The following is a 20,461-nucleotide window of genomic DNA, read 5'->3' on the forward strand; positions in this document are numbered from 1 at the left end:
AGCTACTCTACTTTCAAAAGCAACTTTCAGAGTCTCTTCTCATATCCATTTTGGTCTTTTTTCTTTTTAATGACCTCTTCTAGAAGGGGAGAAAACGGTATTTCTCCAGGAATTTGGAAGACAGCTATCTGGCCAACCAATTGCAAGAGATCCATATTTGTACCCATTCCAAAGAAAGGTGATCCAACAGAATGCAGAAATTATCTAATAGTATCATATACCACATGCCAGTGAAATTTTTCAGAAGAGGATATGAAACCAGGGATATCACTGCTGATGTCAGATGGATCCTGGCTGAAAGCAGAGAATACCAGAAAGATGTCTACCTGTGTTTTATTGACTAAGTAAATCATGTGTGGATCATAACAAATTATGGATAATATTGCAAAGAATGGGAATTCCAGAACACTTAATTGTGCTCATGAGGAACCTTTACATAGATCAAGAGGCAGTTGTTCAGAAAGAACAAGGGGATACTGATTGGTTTAAAGTCAGGAAAGGTATACGTCAGGGTTGTATCCTTTCACCATACTTATTTAATCTGTATGCTGAGCAAATAATCCGAGAGGCTGGACTATGTGAAGAAGAACGTAGCATCAGGATTGGAGGAAGACTCATTAACAACCTGCCACAAGCAGATGACACAGCTTTGCTTGTTGAAAGTGAAGTGGAACTGAAGCATTTACTAATGAAGATCAAAGACTATACAGCTTTCAGTATGGATTACATTCATATAGATTTTTATGTTTAACAAAAAGAAAATAAAAATCCTCACAAATGGACCAATAAGCAACATCATGATAAATGGAGAAAAGACTGAAGTTGTCCAGGATTTCATTTTACTTGGATCCACAATCAACACCCATGGAAGCAAGAAATCAAATGACGTATTGCATTGGGCAAATCTGCTGCAAAACCAAAAAACAACCAAACCCATTGCCTTCAAGTCGATTCCAACTCACAGCGACCCTAAAGTGTTAAAGAGCAAAGACGTCACCTTGAAGATTAAGGTGCGCCTGACCCAAGCCATGGTGTTTTCAATTGCCTCATGTGAATGTGAAAGCTGGGTACTGAATAAGAAAGACCAAAGAAGAACTGATGCCTTAGAATTATGGTGTTGGCAAAGAAGATTGAATATACCATGGACTGGCAAAAGGACGAACAAATCTGTCTTGGAAGAAGTACAACCAGAATGCTCCTTAGAAGCTAGAGTGGGAAGACTATGTCTCACATATTTGGGACATGTTATCTGGAGGAATCTATCCCTGGAGAAGGACATCATGCTTGGTAAAGTAGAGGGTCAGCAGAAAAGAGGAAGACCCTCCATGAGACGGATGGACACAGTATGTGCAACACTAGGCTCATGCATAACAACGACTGTGACAATGGCACAGGATGGGGCAGTGTTTCGTTCTGTTGTACACAGGTCACTATGAATCGGAACCAACTTGACGGCACCTAACAACAACATTCCCATCACAGAATGCAACAAGTAGAGTTAAAGCAACTGCTTGTGTGTCTCCCCTTCTTGCTCTGTTGTTAAAGGGCCGAGACTACATCTTGTTCATTGTTTTATTCCCAAAACACTCAGGCCCTGATTAATGAATTAAATAGTATTGTAGTAGTGTTCCTTTGATAACAATCAGGCAGGACCTTCTAGAAGAAATCTGACACTCCTGCTTTTCTTTGATCTCACCTCTGAAGTCACAGTCTGGCTGTGCTCAGGGACTTATCCATGCATGTTTTACCAAGAGGCATAATTTAGTTCAGAGATGTGCGTTCATAGTCTTACATTCTGTGCCTTTTAAAAATTCTACCCAGGTTGTGGGGAGGGAACAGCTATGCTTCCTGACAGCCCTACTCTTTTGCACTTCTAGAGCTCACTGCCTTTTCTCTTGGCATCCTCCTTAAGCACTACCTCTGTTACCAAGGAAATTGGATTAACAAAGTGGTAAGAGCAGAGGTTCTGGCTCAAATCTCACTTCTACCACTTATAGCTGTGTAACTTTGGGAAATTCACATAATCTGTTTCCTTAGATTCCTCATCTCTAAAATGGGCACAGTAATAGTTTCCTACCTTATAGAGTTGCTGTAATCCATAATATAAAGCATGGCTTAGTGCTTTAGTGAATGTTTGCTACTCCAGTTATTATTAATAACAATCAATGACTCTGGCCATATGATTTAATGTATTTTAATATTTAACTAGATGATAAAACTATTTCATTTATTCACTCACATCCCTTTCTATTCCCCTTGCCCTGTTTGTTTTTTTCACCTTCCACAGATCTCTATTTCTATAGTGTTAGTTCCATGAGGTAGAGGCTTTGTTTTGTTCACTGTTTTAAGTCATAGCCCAAAGAACCATATTCTAAAACCAAAAACCAAACCTGATGCTGTCGAGTTGATACTGACTCACAGTGACCCTATAAGATAGAGTAGGACTGCCCCGTAGGGTTTCCAAGGAGCAGCCAGAGGATCTGAATTGCCAACCTTTTGGTTAGCAGCTGTAGCTCCTAACCACAGCACCACCAGGGTTCCACAGGATCATGTCACGCCCTCAATAAATAATGAATGGTACAGTGTGTCGAAAGGAAATATACATTGAAAGTTTCATTATAATAAGAAGTGCAGATAAATCCTTCTCTAATGGCTTCCACCCCTATATTTTCAAACATCATATGCCATAGTGAAAACGTAAGAAAATTTATTAAAATTTGAAGGCAAAAACATAATTTCAGAAGACTTAGACCTATGTCAGACGTGACAGAGTATGGATACTTTCCTGAAATTCAAAATCAGACCCAAGAGTATCACTTTCAGAATGTTCTAATGGATTGGGTTTACTTTTATTTGTCTTGGATGAAACAGTCACTATTCCACCTTCTTTCTTGGCAGAAAGGTGTTTTTTCAAAGACTCACTTTTAATTGGCTCATTAATCAAAGAACTACTGCCCCCGATTCCTTTGCTTTTCTGGTTTACAGCAGAGTTGGAGTGGAAATGCAGATCCTTTCCATGTTGTCTCTTAGCAGAGTGTTTTTTGGTACATTCACCTGTTTTGGTCATTTTCTCTAAAGAGGATCTGCTACTTCTGGACAACTCCTCTTCTTTTCTTTGACTTCCAGTTTCAGAAGTTGCAGCTGCTGGAGGAGAACACGCTCTAGCAAGGAATTCTTCAAAAGGCTCCTGTCGCTCCTCGGTACCCGGGACCGCCAAGGTGTCTTCGGAAGTTATTAAGGCCTCCTGAGTAGAAACTGGGACTTGGAAGGAGTTGACAGGCAAAGGAATTCTAGCGTCACCCGTAATTTTCTGAAACTGGAAGGAAAAAAACAAAAATTCACAGATGAACAAAGTCAACCATTAAAAAGTAAAGCAGAGTCCAAAACTTCAGTGTTACCCTCTGATTTTATTAAGTCAATTGATTATTCAGAAGATTTTAGAGTCATTTTTCCCTGTATCTTGACCAGTAATTTCCAACCTGACTTAGCTATATCCAAGGCTAGATCCACCACATTTTCAGACTTTTGTGTTTTGGGTAATTATTAACCATCTCCCTTATGGGGGAAAAAAAAAATCCTTTTCCCTAAGAAAATTAATTTCTTTTCTATCCTCCAGGCACATGTGATCAGTATCCACTTTGTGATGAAGACTGTGTTCTCCAGTTGTCAGATCCCTGATGGGCCTGAGATGGGTGAGATGGGACATGGGGGCTCCAAGTGAGGCTGGAGGAAAAGCACAGGGGACTCCTGTGCTGAACAGGCTTTCCCCTCCCATTCCCATAACTGGGTGATTGCCTACGAATTATGTGGGATTACTTATTTTAAAAAATTATCTATTATCAGTACTTGTACCTTCATTACTGTTCCTTCATTGTAAGCTGACTGCATACAAATAGAAACCTAGATGAAATATGAATAGAATAGATGTTTACAAAATTTAAAATTTGGAATAGTTTTTCTCATCTTCCGTTTTTTTCCTTCACTGAGGATGGTTTGCTTTAGATCATAAAATTTCAAAAGAACTTCCAGTTTTCTTATTTATAACAATACAGTATCACGAAATGGGCACAGAATTACTAATCTCAGACTTGGGAAGGACCCCAAAGAGGCTTCTAGACCCCAAGCATCTGAACTATTAAAAACAGATCATTAGTTATTTTCTTTTTGACTTGGTTATCTCCCTTCCTGCTAGTCACTGTTCTATAAATCAGTAAGTTCTGTCTGCTTACTTGGATATTCTGCATTTGCCCCAGGGCATTCTGCTTTGATTCTGGTTTTTCTTCTTCAAGTGCCTTCTTTTCTTCTTTAGGTACATTACTAATAGTAGAATTCATCTGGGGACGACCTAGTATATGAAAATCTGACTGATCTATACCAGCCATTGTGGCAAGCTGCCCAAGCCTAGACAAGAGGAGAAAAGGAGGAAAAAGCAAGGCTTATTATAACCACATAAGAACAGCTTTCATTTCCCTAGATCTGAAATACTTCTAAAATCTTAAAAGCCAATATCCTACTTCAGACTACAACCCCTTATCTTTCTCAATTTCTCACACCTTTCCATATTCATGCACTGGGACCTCATCAGGTCATCTGACCCTTTAAACACTCCCTCTTCCTCCTGACAATGAATTAAATACTACTCGACCTCCTTACCTATTACCTATCTATCTTAAAGACTATCTCACTAGCAGCTTCAACTTCCACCAGGTGCCTAGTCCAGTCCCTGTACTTCCAGCAGCACATACTGTTATCACCTTTCCTCCAGCCTCCAAAAACGTGGTGTCTATTCCTTCCTTTCCAATACCAACCTATTCATCTACAAAACACCACTACATCAATTATCCATCTCCAACTCTTTCATCATCCTGTTTCAGCAAAATTGCTCCCAGGTGAGAACTATGATCTATAGCTATCTGCCTTTCAGATTAACAATTTTTATGTGTAGTACAAAACTAATTCAAACTTAATTAACAAGCAAAATGAATAAAACGTAGGGAAATACCTATACATTCCTGAATATTTTCAACTGAAATTACCTTCAATTTAGTCTTTACCAAGAATTGTACCTACCAATTACTCTATCTACAGGAGACTCTTTTATGATGGGCTCTCTACTCTGCCAAGGCAGGTCTGCCACTTTGCATTTCTTTTGAACTTAATTTCCCATTTAAAAAGTGAGTATATTACCTACAATTACATACTAAATATGGCTTATGGAAGGGATGAAAACTGCTCAAGTTCCCTGCAAAATACCATTAAAGTCATGGAGGGAAGAATGCGTGGAGAGAAATGAACCAACCCAGCATCTTTAAGGAGATCCAAGAAAGCATGGAACTTCTGAAAAGAGTTCTCAATGCTGCCCAAAACGCCTTCATCATCCAGGATCATGCTTGTCAATGACTGTGCATGAAGAGCTTCAGACAAGGAGAAATTTATATTTCTTAACTTCGCATTTTCACATTCCAGCTATAAAAGAAGATTGGAAATGTAGGTCATACTCTTCTTTCATTGCCATCAAAAGAAAATGGTTTTTAAGTTACAAAACTAAAACATTTAAAGAGGTAACTAGTTTGTAATTAATCTAAAGACACAGACCATAACATATAACAATCAAAACCCAGAGACAGAGGAAGCGGGGACAAGATGGCGGAGTAGTCAGAAGCATCCAGTGATCCCTCTTACGACAAAGACTCGAAGAAACAAGCAAAACAATTATATTTAAGACAAGCTAGGGGCCCTGAACAACAAAGGCAAAGATAGAAAACGGACTGAGAGGCAGGGGGAGGAAGAGACAGTTCAGAAGTGTAGAGGAGCTGCCAGACCTGAATTGCTGGGAACCCTTAGGCACCATTCCTTGGAGTGACAGCGGTGGGGCTGGCAGTAGCATTCCAGATGCCTTTTCCTCAGGGGTAGACAGCCAGCCACACAGCCTACTTATACCTCTGGAACCAGAGAAGAACAGCGCTCTCGGCAAAAGCTAAGGACTTGCTTATATTCTACCGCACCCCCAGACCCCAAGCCGACTTCAGTGGCTGTTGATTTCCCTGGGCCTGAAATTGGCCCTGTGGAGTGCCCTGAGCCATTCTCCCATACTTGGAAAAGGAATAAATTCACAACTGGAGGAAAAGATAATCTGCCAGCTCCACTAAGCTGGGGAGCTCAGGAGAGAAGCAACTCCTATCCAGGCGTAAAAGGTCTGTGGGCTTTGAGTACCTTTTCAGCCTACATGGACCTGTGTGGGCCTATTTCAGGAGAATAAGCCCTTGTTGACAGACTGCAACTGTTTCAACTGTGCAGTGGAGAGGTGGGTATTCTATGTTTGGTACTGCTTTGCCTATTAAACAGGGTCCTCACCTACCCACGACAGGGGCCTAAGGACTGGTGCTTCCACCCACGTCACCTAGGCACCCACAACAGGGGTCTAAGGATAAGTGGTACTTCCCAGTCCTTACAACCAAAAGCATCGGGTGCCCAAGGCCCATCTGCAGAACCCACCCACCTGTGCACTCTAGGGAACAGGGACGCGCTTCACTCACAGACACTCAGGGGACCACTATCACCCCCCTGCCTTCTTCAGAGTGTGACCCTCTGCTGCAATCAGATACCTGTAGCTACACCAATCACCACTGCCCCTCTAAGACTGCAGGACAGAGCCTGTACCACACACTTGATGATCAACTACCTGGACACCCGAGCTGAATCCAAACGAGAGAAGTGACTGGACTCCTAAGCTCATACACCTGATAAAAGCTCTAGCCATCTGTTGACAGGACATCAGAGCTTCGAAGGCAAAATTAATCACGCTAGCTCACTCAAGTGACCTATTTGTGCATATCAAAACAAGACAAAGTAAGAAGCTAGGATACAGTAAGCAAATGTAAAATAAACTAATACAATAACTTATAGCTGGCTCAGAGACAACAGTCAATATCAAATCACATAAAGCAGCAGACCATGATCGCTTCAACAAGCTCTTAGAACAAAGAATCAAGGGATCTTCTGGATGAAGGTGCCTTCCTGGAATGCAAAAGATGCACAATTCAAAAGATTAATATACAGAACTCTTCAAGACATCAGGAAGGAGATCAGTCAAGCCGCAGAACAAGCCAAGGAACACACAGATAAAGCAATTGAAGAAATTAAAAACATTATTCAAGAACATAATGAAAAATTTAATAAGCTTCAAGAATCCACACAGAGACAGCAATCAGATATTCAAAGAAGATTAACAAAATTACAGAATTAGACAACTGAATACAAAGTCAGAGGAGCAGAACTGAAGAAGTGGAAGGCAGAATTAGTAACACTGAGGATAAAACACTTGGCACTAATATATTCAAGGAAAAACCAGACAAAAGAATTTTAAAAAGTTAAGAAATCCTAAGAATCATATGGGATTCTATCAAGAGAAATAACCTACGAGTGACTGGAGTTCCAGAACAGGGAGGGATAACAGAAAATACAGACAGAATTGTTGAAGTTTTTTGGCAGAAAACTTCCCTGTTATCATGAAAGATGAGAAGATATCTATCCAAGATGCTCATCGAACTCCACATAAGGTAGATCTCAAAACAAAATCACCAAGACATATTATAATCAAATTTGCCAAAACCAAAGATAAAGAGAGAATTTTAAGAGTGGCTAAGGATAAACAAAAAGTCACCTACGAAAGAGAGTCAATAAGAATAAGCTTGGACTACTTGGCAGACACCATGCAGGCAAGAAGGCAATGGGATGACTTATATAAAGCACTGAAGGAAAAGAACTGCCAGCCAAAAATCGTATATCCAGCAAAACTGTCTCTCAAATATGAAGGTGAAATTAGGACACTTCTAGATAAACAGAAGTATAAGGAATTCGTAAAAGCCAAACCAAAACCACAAGAAATACTAAAGGGAGTTCTTTGGTTAGCAAATCAGTAATATCAGATATTAACTCAAGACTAGAACACAGGACAGAGCAACTGGACATCAACCCAGACAGGGAAATCACAAAAATAAATCAAGATAAAGAAACGTTCAAACCAGGGAACAGCAATGTCATTATGTAAAAGAAGACAACATTAAAACAATAAAGAGGGACTTATTAAGAAATGTAGTCATAGATCTTTACATGGAGAGGAAGACAAGGTGATATAAAGAAATAAAAGTTAGCTTTAAACTTCGAAAAATAGGGGTAAATATTAAGGTAACACAAAGGGGACTAACAATCTTACTCATCAAAATAAAATACAAGAAAAAAACAGAAACTCTGCAGAAACAAAATCAACAACAATGAATATGAGGAAAAGACAATTAATAAACTACTCTGCACAAAAAATTAAGTGGGAAAAAGAAACTGTCAACAACACACAAAAAAAAGACATCAAAATGACAGCACTAAACTCGTACCTATCCATAATTATGCTGAATGTAAACGGACTAAATGTACCAATAAAGAAACAGAGAGTGGCAGAATGGATTAAAAAAACACAATCCATCTACATGCTGCCTATAAGAGACACACCTTAGGCTCAGAGACACAAACTAAAACTCAAAGGATGGAAAAAATATATCAAGCAAACAACAATCAAAAAAAGAGCAGCAGTGGCAATATTAATTTCTGACAAAACAGACTTTAAAGTTAAATCCACCACAAAGAATAAGGAAGGACACTACATAATGACTAAAGGGACAATATACTAGGAGGATATAACTATATTAAATATTTACGTACCCAGTGGCAGGGCTGCAAGATACGTAAAACAAACTCTAACAGCACTGAAAAATGAGATAGCTCCACAATTATAATAGAAGACTTCAACACACCATTTTTGGTAAAGGACAGAACATCCAGGAAGCTTAATAAAGACACACAAGACCTAAATGCCACAATCAACCAACCTGACCTCATAGACATATACAGAACACTCTACCTAAGAGCAGCCAAGTATACTTCCTTTCCTAATGCACATGGAACATTCTCTATAATAAACCATGTATTAGGTCATAAAACAAGCCTTAGCAGAATCCAAAACATCGAAATATTACAAAACATCTTCTCTGACCATAAGGCCATAAAAGTAGACAATAATAACAGAAAAAGCAGGGAAAAGAAATCAAATACTTGGAAACTGAACAATACCCTGCTCAAAAAAGAATGGGTTATAGAAGACATTAAGGAATGGAATAATGAAATTCATAGAATCCAGTGAGAATGAGAACACTTCCTATTAGAACCTTTCGGACACAGCTAAAGCAGTGCTCAGAGGTCAATTTATATCAATAAATGCACACATACAAAAGAAGGGCCCAAATCAAAGAACTATCCCTACAACTTGAACAAATAAAGCAACAAAAGAAACCCTCGGGTACCAGAAAAAAGCAAATAATAAAAATTAGAGCAGAATTAAATGAAATACAAAACAGAAAAACAATTGAAAGAGTTAACAAGACCAAAAGGTGGTTCTTTGAAAAAATTAACAAAATTGATAAACCATTGGCCAAACTGACAAAAGAAAAACAGGAGAGGGTGAAAATAACCCAAATAAGAAATGAGATGGGCAATATTAAAACAGACCCAACTGAAACTTAAAGAATCGCATCAGATTACTATGAAAAATTATACTCTAACATATTTGAAAACCTAGAAGAAATGGATGAATTTCTAGAAACACACTACCTACCTAAAGTAACAAAACAGAAGTAACTAAAAAAAAACCCATAACAAAAGAAGAGATTGAAAAGGTAATTAAAAAACACCCCAAAAAAAAAAGCCCTGGCCTGGACAGCTTCACTGGGAAGTTCTACCAAACTTTCAGAGAAGAGTTAATATCACTACTATGAAAGGTATTTTAGAGCATAGAAAAGGACGGAATATTCCCAAACTCATTCTATGAAGCCAGCATACAGCTCTGATACCAAAACCAGGTAAAGACACCACAAAGAAAATTTCAGACCTATATCCCCCATGAACTTAGATACAAAAATCCTCCACAAAATTCTAGCCGACAGAATTCAACAACACATCAAAAAAAATAGTTCACCGTGACCAAGTGGGATTCATACCAGGTATGCAGGGATGGTTCAACATTAGAAAAACAATGAATGCAATCCATCATATAAATAAAACAAAGGACAAGAACCACATGATCTTATCGATTGATGCAGAAAAAGCATTTGACCAAGTTCAACGCCCATTCATGATAAAAACTCTCAGCAAAAATAGGAGTAGAAGGAAAATTCCTCAACATAATAAAGGGCATTTATATAAAGCCAACAGCCAACATCATCCTAAACAGAGAGAGTCTGAAACCATTCCCCTTGAGATCGGGAACCAGACAAGGATGCCCTTTATGCCCACTCTTATTCAACATTGTGCTGGAAGTCCTAGCCAGAGTAATTAGGTTAGATAAAGAAATAAGGGGCATCCAGATTGGCAAGGAAGAAGTAAAAGTATCTCTATTTGCAGATGACATGATTTTATACACAGAAAACCCTAAAGAATCCTCAAGAAAACTACTGAAAGTAATAGAAGAGTTCAGCAGAGTTATCAGGGTACAAGATAAACATACAAAAATCAGTCGGATTCCTCTACACCAACAAAAAGAACATCGAAGCAGAAATCACCATATCAATAACATTTACAGTAGCCCCCAAGAAGATAAAATACTTAGGAATAAATCTTACCAGAGACATAAAAGACCCATACAAAGAAAACTACAAGATACTACTGCAAGAAATCAAGAGACCTACATAAGCGGAAAAACATACCTTGCACGTGGATAGGAAGACTTAACATTGTAAAAGTGTCTATTCTACCAAAAGCGATCTATAGATACAATGCAATTCTGATCCAAATTCCAACGACATTTTTTCATGAGATGGAGAAACAAATCACCAACTTCATATGGAAGGGAAAGAGGCCCCAGATAAGTAAAGCATTACTGAAAAAGAACAAAGTGGAAGGCCTCACACTACCTGATGTTAGAACCTATTATACTGCCATAGTTGTCAAAATAGCCTGGTACTGGTACAAGAGATATCTAGACCAACGGAACAGAACTGAAAATCCAGACATAAACCCATCCATATATAAGCAGCTGATATTTGACAGTTAAATGGGGAAAAGACAGTCTTTTTAACAAATGGTGCTGGCATAACTAGATATCCATCTGCAAAAAAATGATAACAAGACCCATACCTCACACCATGCATAAAAATGAACTCAAAATGGATCAAAGACCTAAATATAAAATGATAAAGACCATGGAAGAAAAAATAGGGACAACACTGGCATAAACAGTATACAAAACATTACTAATAATATACAAACACCAGAAGAGAAACTAGATAACTGGGAGCTCCTAAAAATCAAACACCATGCTCATCCAAAGACTTCATCGAAAGAGTAAAAAGACTCCCTACAGACTGGGAAAAAGTTTTTAGCTATGACATTTCTGAGCAGCGTCTCACCTCTAAAATCTATATGATACTGCAAAAACTAAACAACAAAAAGACAAACAACCCAATTAAAAAATGGGCAAAAGATATGAACAGGCAGCTCACAAAAGGTAACATTGAGGTAGCTAACAGATACATGAGGAAATGCTCACCATTAAGAGAAATGCAAATCCATCTCACTCCAACAAGGCTGGCATTAATCCAAAAAACACAAAATAATAAATGTTGGAGAGGCTGGAACACTTATACACTGCTGGTAGGAAAGTAAAATGGTACAACCACTTCGGAAATCAATTTGGCACTTCCTTAAAAAGGTAGAAATAGAACTACCATATGATTCAGCAATCCCACTCCTTGGAATATACCCTAGAGAAATAAGAGCCTTTACATGAACAGATATATACACACCCATGTTCACTGCAGCACTGTTTACAATAGCAAAAAGATGGAAGCAACCAAGGCGCCCATCAACAGATGAATGGACAAATAAATTATGGTATATTCACACAATGGAATACTACACATCAATAAAGACAACGATGAATCCGTCAAACATTTTATAACATGGAGGAATCTGGAAGGCATTATGCTGAGTGAAATTGGTCAGTTGCAAAAGGACGAATATTGTGTGAGACCACTATTATAAGACCCCAAGAAACAGTTTAAACAGAGAAGAAAATATTCTTTGATGGTTACGAGAGTGGGGAGGGAGGGAGGGAGAGAGTATTCACTAACTAGTCAGTAGACAAGAACTATTTTAAACCAAATAACCAAACCTGTTGCTGTCGAGTCGATTCCAACTTACAGTAACCCTACAGGACAGAGTAGAACTGCCGCATAGAGATTCCAAGGAGCACCTGGTGGATTCAAACTGCCCACCTTTTGGTTAGCAGCTGTACACTTAACCACTACACTACCAGGTTTTCCAAGAACTATTTTAGGTGAAGGGAAAGACAACACACAACACAGGAGAGGTCAGCACAACTGGACTGAACCAAAAGCAAAGAAGTTTCCTGAATAAACTGAACGCTTCAAAGGCCAGCGTAGCAGGGGTGGCGGTTTAGGGACCACGGTTTCAGGGGACATCTAGGTCAACTGGCATAATAAAATCTATTAAGAAAACATTCTGCATCCCACTTTGGAGAGTGGCCTCTGGGGTCTTAAACACTATCAAGTGTCCATATAAGATGCATCAATTGGTCTCAACCCACCTGGAGCAAAGGAGAATGAAGAACACCAAAGACACAAGGTAATTATGAGCCCAAGAGAGAGAACAGGCCACATAAACCAGAGACTATATCAGCCTGAGACCAGAAGAACTAGATGGTGCCTGGCTACAACCGATAACTTTCCTGACAGGGAACACAACAGAGAACCCCTGAGGGAACAGAAGAGCAGTGAGATGCAGACCTCAAATTCTCATAAAAAGACCAGACTTAATGGTTTGAGACTAGAATGGCCCCAGAGGTCATGGTCCCCAGGCCTTTTGTTAGCCCAAGACAAGAACCATTCTCAAAGCCAACTCTTCAGACAGGGATTAGACTGGACTATAGATAAGATACAAAATGATAGCGGTGAGGAGTGAGCTTCTTGGATCAAATAGACACATGAGAATACGTGCATAACTCCTGTCTAGAGGGGAGATGAGGAAGGCAGAGGGGGTCAGAAGCTGGCTGAATGGACACGAAAATAGAGGGTGGAGAGAAGGAGTGTGCTGTCTCATTAGGGGGAAAGCAACTAGGAGTGTATAACAAAGTGTACATAAATTTTTGTATGAGAGACTGACTTGGTTTGTGAACTTTCACTTAAAGCACAATAAAAATTTAAAAAAAAAAACAACCCAGAAACACTTGACAAAGTTTCCTATATGACACTTAGAGACTACACAGATAAACCGTGACTATAGAGTTTTATTAATGATCTTTCAAAAAGATCACATTTTTAAGTGGTTAAAATCACATAGGATCCTCATTCTGCATTAGAAAATTAACTGCTTAAGGTTCTCTTAAATTGGAAAATAAAATACACAGCTTCATTTGAGCAAAGCGTATTACAATTCTACTGAATGTCAAGGATTAGCTTTGGTGAGCACAATATTTAATATGTAAGCTTTTAAAAAGTCCAAAATTCTACCTAATTTGTTAACTATGTGATTATTAATATTCCCCTTAGCTTCTTTTAATTTTATTTATTTTTTGTTGTTGTTGAGAACATACACAGCAAAATATACACTGGTTCAACAGTTTCTACAGGCACGGCTCAGTGACACTGATTACGTTTTTTAGTTGTGCAACCATTCCTACCCTCCTTTTCTAAGCTGTTCTTCCCTCACTGACGTAAACTCACTGCCCCCTAAGTTTCCTATTTAATCTTTCAAGTTGTTGTCAATTTGATCCCACATAGATCTTGGAAGGGTACAATGCTCAAGGCAGACATGTTTCACTAGTTAATCTAAACTATTACTTGGTTTTTAAGAAGACTTCAGGGGATATTTTTGTTAAAGGTTTAAAGATTGCCTTAGGGCAATTGTTTCAGGGGTTCATCCAGCCTCCATGGCTCCAGAAAGTCTGGAGTCCACGAGAATTTGAAATTCCATTCTGGATTTTCCCCTTTTTATCAGGATTCTTTTATGAAATCTTTGGTCAAAATGTTCAGTAATGGTAGCTGGGCACCATCCAGTTGTTCTGGTCTCATGGCAACCCCGTGACTTCTTGAAAACATTTACTCCCCCATCTCCCATCGTCTTTTTATTTAATGCCACTTATAAGCCCAAATTTACTCCTTCTCAGAGGGGCCATTTTGTTTATGATATACCTTTCGTCTTATGCAAGCAAGCGCTCGATATTTATTAAATGAGCACCTGTCTGCCAGTCCAATCCAGGACCTTCCAGAAGTTCCTCTCAAAACTCACACTGCAATAATAAAGTATATTTACATGAAACTTCCAGGCTATGTCCCACTTAATCCTCGGAGTATAACTTGTAATCTCTTATTGCATTCTTAGCAGTTTTCCACCATCTTACACTTACTCATTCCTTTTCCTAGTTCACTGTCAGCAGAGAGCTTCATCATCACGTCTTTTACATCACTGTATGCACAATGTAAACCTAATACCATATTTTTACACAAATAATGTGCGCCTTCTACTTTTGTTTGGCAACCGCTCCCTCCTTCCACTGGCATAGTGGCGCTTACAAAAATACTTCGAGGGGGGAGGGAGCAGGTGGAAAAAAACATACAAGGCACTTTATTTGTGTAAAAATATGGTAAATGCTTTTTTTTTTTTTTTGTGGTTTGCAGTATTTTTTTTCCCAAACTTTGTCTACCCATAAATAAGTGCTTTCTTGAATTAAAGCATCATGAACAAAATATAAGCTGGAAGCATATGAAAAAAACTTCTAAGGTTTTTTTGTTTGTAAAAACATCCTTTTCAGAATATATATCATACAACCACTAAGTATAAGTAAATACAAAGGTTAGTATGATGTAATCAATTTGCAATACCCTATACTTTTTCACTGGGTTTGGGTTTATACTTTCTCACAGAAACCCTGGTGGCGTAGTGGTTAAGTGCTACGGCTGCTAACCAAAGGGTCGGCAGTTCGAATCCGCCAGGCGCTCCTTGGAAACTCTACGGGGCAGTTCTACTCTGTCCTATAGGGTTGCTATGAGTCTGAATTGACTTGACAGCACTGGGTCTGGTTTTTTGGGTATACTTTCTCACTTTCAAGCTTACAAAACGTGTGTATACATGTACGGCTTAAATCAAAACAAAACAAAGTATAAGAAAAAAACTTTTGTTTACCTCATTTACTCGTTTATCAGCCTTAAGCCTTATTACTCTTTCCTCTTTTAGCTGCTTTAGGCACTCCTCCAGTTTCTCCTAATATGAAGAAATAGAGTACATGTAATTAATTTACAATATGATTCCTGAAACAATTTCCAGCTATAGATTTCACTGACTATTCAGGAGCAGAAGTGAACTCAGATATCAAGATTATTGTGTACTACTTGTAATACCACACCACGGCAGTAAAATTTATTACGAAAATATATCAAATTAGCCCAGTACAGATTTATTTAAATTTCATTATTTCCGAAATAGATTTCAAGCAGCTTACTATAAAAGGTATATAAACATAGTAGTTAATAAGTCAGAAATAGAAAATTAAGGCCAAGAAAGGAAAATTCTATTCTCCTTTTTTTGTGGCTACATAAGGAGATTTGAAATACAGGAAGGATTTGACACTAGGGAAAGTCTGTTGCATCTTTAACGGCGTGGAGTATGACGTTGTAGGCTATGTAGCAAGGAATGCCAGGAGGGAGGCCTGTAGGTGCTGAGACAGCCCCCAGCTGATAGCTAACAAGGAAACAGGGACCTCAGTCCTACAACTGAAAGGAACTGAGTTGTGTCAACAACCCGAATGCGCTCAGAAATGAATTCTTCCCCAGAGCCTCCTGATAATTATGCAACCTGGCTGACTCACGGATCTCAGCTTTATGATACTCTGAGTACAGCACCTTCCCTTGAAGAAGGACCTACAGAACTGTGAGCTAATAATGGGTGATGTTTTAAGCCATAAGTTTGTGGTAATAGAAAATTAATACACTGCTCAATCTCTAGCTTCATAAGCAAAATAAATGACTGTTATTCTTTTAAGTCACTGTTTTGAGGTGGTTTATTATGTAGCAATAAACGAACATAACACCTATACTTACTAAGCAAGAAGACATATTTAAATGTTTTAAAGGCTTCTGAATAATCGTTTAAACAAAGAGTTTCAACTTAAAGTCACCTGGCTGAACCTATGCCCGTTTACTTCCCAACATAAGAACTCTGCTCTAGTCTAATCAAGGTTCCTCCATGACTTCGTTAATTCTGTTTCACCTTCCTAACCCCTCCACTTAGCAAAGCCTACCCAAGATTTTCTCTCCAACACATTCTCATTCACAGTCAGTACTTAAAAACTGAGCTCTTTTCATCCTATATTCTGTACTGCTTTCAAGTCCTGTTTTTCCTATAAGAAGGTTAGTACCATCGACAAGTGTTTAAAAATACTGGAATGGACCTTCTTGCTATAATCAACCAAAGCAATGGACCCCCATAAGTAATGGATTCTTTTATTAAAAAGCAAAAAACTGTACTCATTTATCCACCTATGACATACTACCCCTGGTTTAAGATAAGAAAGATCTTTCTGATATAACATCAATATAGAACAGGCTTTGAGTTAGCTTTCCCGGTAGCGTTGGCATTCTTGAACTGATCCACTTGGCTATTTGCAACTAACTTCATCAGGTGTCCAGTCTATGGCCACAAAACAAAGTACATCACCACTACTGTCCCAAATAGTGTCTGATTCTTTATTCTTGACATTAGCAACATGCTGTTCTGGCATAAACTATCATTTTTATGTATTAAAAGAAACATTCTTAATGACTCTTGAGAATCACAAAAACATAGCTCTTTCTGGTCATATTTCGGTTGAGGTTCTTCCTATGCAACTCCTATTTATTAAGCTTGAGTTGTAATTCATTTTCACATAACAGCTGATAATAAAAGTAACTGCTACCATTTAAGGAGTTATGTAAGTTGGGACTGTGCTAAGTGGGTTACAGACAGTATAGCGTGTAATTCTCATAAAAACCCAAACTCACTGCTGTTGAGTTGATTCTGACTCACAGCGACCCTAAAGGACAGAGTAGAACTGTCCCACGGGGTTTCCAAGGAGCGCCTGATGGATTCGAACTAACAATCTTTCGGTTAGCAGCTGTAGCTCTTAACCACTGCACCACCAGGGTTTAAAGCCCCTGTAAAATGGGTATGACTGTTTTATTGAGGATATTAAGTAATATGCTCAAGAAATTTGTAAGATCTTTTGTTTTTAACCAATAAGGACAAAAACACCTCAGGATCAACTTCAAACACAAGTACAAACCAGTTCCTGCATAATTTAATACATAAGTAGATAGTCCTAAGCATTCCTTCTACTTATTTTTAAGTAAGATAGTCATGGTTCAAGAAATCCTTCACCAACTTCCAAAATAAATGTTTAATGCAAGTTGTTAACACAGTTCTTCAAACTGCTGTACTGTCAAATATGGTGGCCACTAGCTACATGTGGCTATTGAAATTAAGATAACTGCATAAAACTTGAAACTCAGTTCCTCAGACGCAGCCACCACATTTTAAGTGCCCATGCCATACGTGGTCAATGGCTACCATGCTGGACAGAGCTCTATAGAACATTTTACCACAGCAGCAAGTTCTATTGGACAGTGCTATTTTAAAGAGTAACACATAAGCCAACTGTGGATAATGTAGAAAGTCCAAGTTTTTGAAACATTTAATATTCTCACAGAAAAGTTACCAAGAGTCATGTGGAGAAATCAGTTCAGATAAAGGAATAATACAGCACCTCCATCTCAAGGAATGCTGTATGCAGCCACTAAAACAAGGGGTCTGGATCAGAGTCAGTGACGAGGCTTCAGGAGTTCTCTATTCAAAATGTATACAGTGGTGCATTGTTCTCGGGAGATGGTGCGTAGGCTTAATCGGATTCTCTGATGTAGAAGAGGATTTAATGACATGCCCAAATATTTCTGATAACTTTCTAAGACAAAGGGGCAGATCAAAAGTTTCCAGGTGTGTGTGCATGCACAGAGGTGGCTTTTACTTTCTTTTGTAAGTTTTTCATTGTTTTAAAAAATTCCCTCGATTTATTTATATTTTTATATTCTGATCACAAACTTATGTTTGAAGAGAATAATGACTACGCTAATAGTTTCATATCCTTTTCTGTTCCCTGGGTGGCATAAATGGTTAAGTGCTCAAATACTAGCTGAGAGTTTGGCGGCTGGAACCCATCCAGAGGTGCCATCTGCGTCTGAAACGTCACAGCCTTGAAAATCCTATGGAGCAGTTCTTCTCTATACACAAGGCATCCCAATGAGTTGGAATCGGCTTGATGGCAACTAACAACAACCAGCTAAAGCAAACCAAGTTTTGGGTGGGGGGGGGACTCAAAATTCCTGTTCTTACCTATTCATATCACAGTTTTAACATCTGAAACTTATTTCATAGATATTCTGATCAAACAAACAAACCGTAGCCACAACTGGACAAAGGAAACTGAAATACTCCATTCATGACTGTTCCTAAATAGCACATCAAAGTGCAATTACATGAAATAGCTTCTCCCTCTAGTGGCGGGAATTAGACAGAACACATGTTAAATTTTAAGGAAAAAGTATTCCCGCTCTCATTACAAAGTAATTCATGCTTCTTAAAGAAATATGGAAGCCAAAAATTAAGAAGTAAATTTGCTTCATATCCCACTCCCTGAATACAATGAAAGATATGCTTGTGGAGTAATTTTCCTCCTTGTTGTCTGCTTTCACCTCCCTCCTCTGGACTGGCTAGCTGTTCTGGCACACTGCTGTCATGATACTGTACACCCAATTCCCTGTTCAACTTTCTTCCATGTGACATTGAGTCAGTCATTTCTCATATCATCAGTGGACACATCACCTTGATTTTTCAGTGGACTACAAAATAGTCCACTGAGTGGGTTTATTGGTTTACTTTATTGTTCTTTTACAGTTAAACATTGAGATTATTTCCAAGTTTTCAATATTGTAAGATTTAAAAACCATTCTTATGTAGGAAAGTTCCCCCATATTTAAAATATGTAATTTTTCTTAGAATAAATCAATAAAAAAGGAATTTTAGATCAAAGTAAATGAACGTTTTAAAGGCTCTGAGATATCCGTTTCCAGACTGCTTTCCAAAACAGGAAATACATTTTTCACATTTGTTTATGTACAAAATATGGGGTTCAGCCCCCACTTATGACTAGAAGTTTGGCTGGATATGAAACCCTAGATTGAAAGTTCAAAACTTTAAAGGTATTTTCTAATGTCTTCCAGGATCCAGGATAACCAAAAAAAAAAAAACAAACCACTGCCGTCAAGTCGATTCTGACTCACAACTACCAGGATGGCAGATGAAAAATCTGGTGAGATCTAGTTTTTATTCTTTTATAGATGACCAGGTTTTTTCTGAATTTTTATAATTTTTCTTGCTAATTTGAAATTTCACAATGAAGGACGCCTAGTTCTGTGCATCTATCCTCATTCATCTTGCTCAATGTGCGGGTAAACCAAACCACCAGCTGCCACTGAGTTGCATCTGACTCACCGAGACCCCGTACATGCCAGAGCAGAGCTGTGCTCCCACGGATTCCAGTGGTCGCGATCTTTGGAACATCACCAGGCTTTTCTTCTGAGGAGCCTCTGGGGAAACTCAAACTGCCAACCTCTCAGTTACCAGCTGAGCACGTAACTTTCTGCACCACCCAGGGACGTCCAATACATGGATAGCCCTTTTCCATTTGAGGCTTCATGCTTACTGCCAGCTATGGGAAATTTTCTTGCCTAATTATTTTTTTTAAATGATTTCCTTCTATTTTTTTTCTCTCCTCTACAGAATCTCTAACAGTGACATGTGGGACCTCCTCATTTCAGTCATACTTTCCATTTCTGGATTTCTGCTTTATATACTGAGAAGTTTCCTTAACTCCACCTGAATTTACTTCAGCAATCATTTTAATTTTCAAGAGAATTTTCTTGCTTTCTAATCGTTCCTTTTTGAGTTACACCCTATTCTTACATTATGGGTGCTGTCTTTTTAAATCTCTCTGAGGATACTAATTAGGGATTTTTCGTTAAGTATTTTATGTTCCTAAATTATCTGTGGTTCTACCAGGATTTTTTTTATCTTTATTTTTCCTAACATGCTGTAAACGTTACTTAACTATTAGGTGAACCATGGTTGTTATTTTCTATTTAAGAATGAGATAGTAGAACGCTCACTGAAAGCTCTAGTCTGTGTGGGTCAATCATGCCAAATGACTAGCTTTTCTTATGCATGCAGAGTGGATAGCCAGTTACAATGGGATATCCTCAAGTGCCCTTTCTAAGGTGCAAAAATCCGTATTAGCTTGTTCAGTTCTCCCAGA

At 38.4% G+C, this 20,461-nt stretch overlaps 1 protein-coding gene across 2 annotated transcripts in view; it reads right to left on the bottom strand.

Moving 5' to 3' along the window:
- Positions 1–2,690: 2,690 nt before the first annotated feature.
- The window catches only part of CEP78 (centrosomal protein 78), a 38,212-nt gene continuing 20,441 nt past the window's right edge, over positions 2,691–20,461 (bottom strand). Inside the window, exons 12-16 of one of the 2 annotated variants that reach the window (XM_010587495.3) lie at positions 15,247–15,324; positions 5,300–5,466; positions 4,230–4,401; positions 3,853–3,900; positions 2,691–3,316 (exon numbers count right to left, since the gene is read on the bottom strand). In XM_010587495.3, coding sequence (XP_010585797.1) covers positions 2,753–3,316; positions 3,853–3,900; positions 4,230–4,401; positions 5,300–5,466; positions 15,247–15,324 — 1,029 coding nt within the window. In that variant the 3' untranslated portion in view covers positions 2,691–2,752. The remainder of the gene's footprint in view (positions 3,317–3,852; positions 3,901–4,229; positions 4,402–5,299; positions 5,467–15,246; positions 15,325–20,461) is intronic. The other variant, XM_010587496.3, reaches the window with a different exon arrangement.

This window comes from Loxodonta africana, chromosome 9 (assembly GCF_030014295.1).
Source record: "Loxodonta africana isolate mLoxAfr1 chromosome 9, mLoxAfr1.hap2, whole genome shotgun sequence".
Taxonomy (NCBI): Eukaryota; Metazoa; Chordata; class Mammalia; order Proboscidea; family Elephantidae; genus Loxodonta; species Loxodonta africana.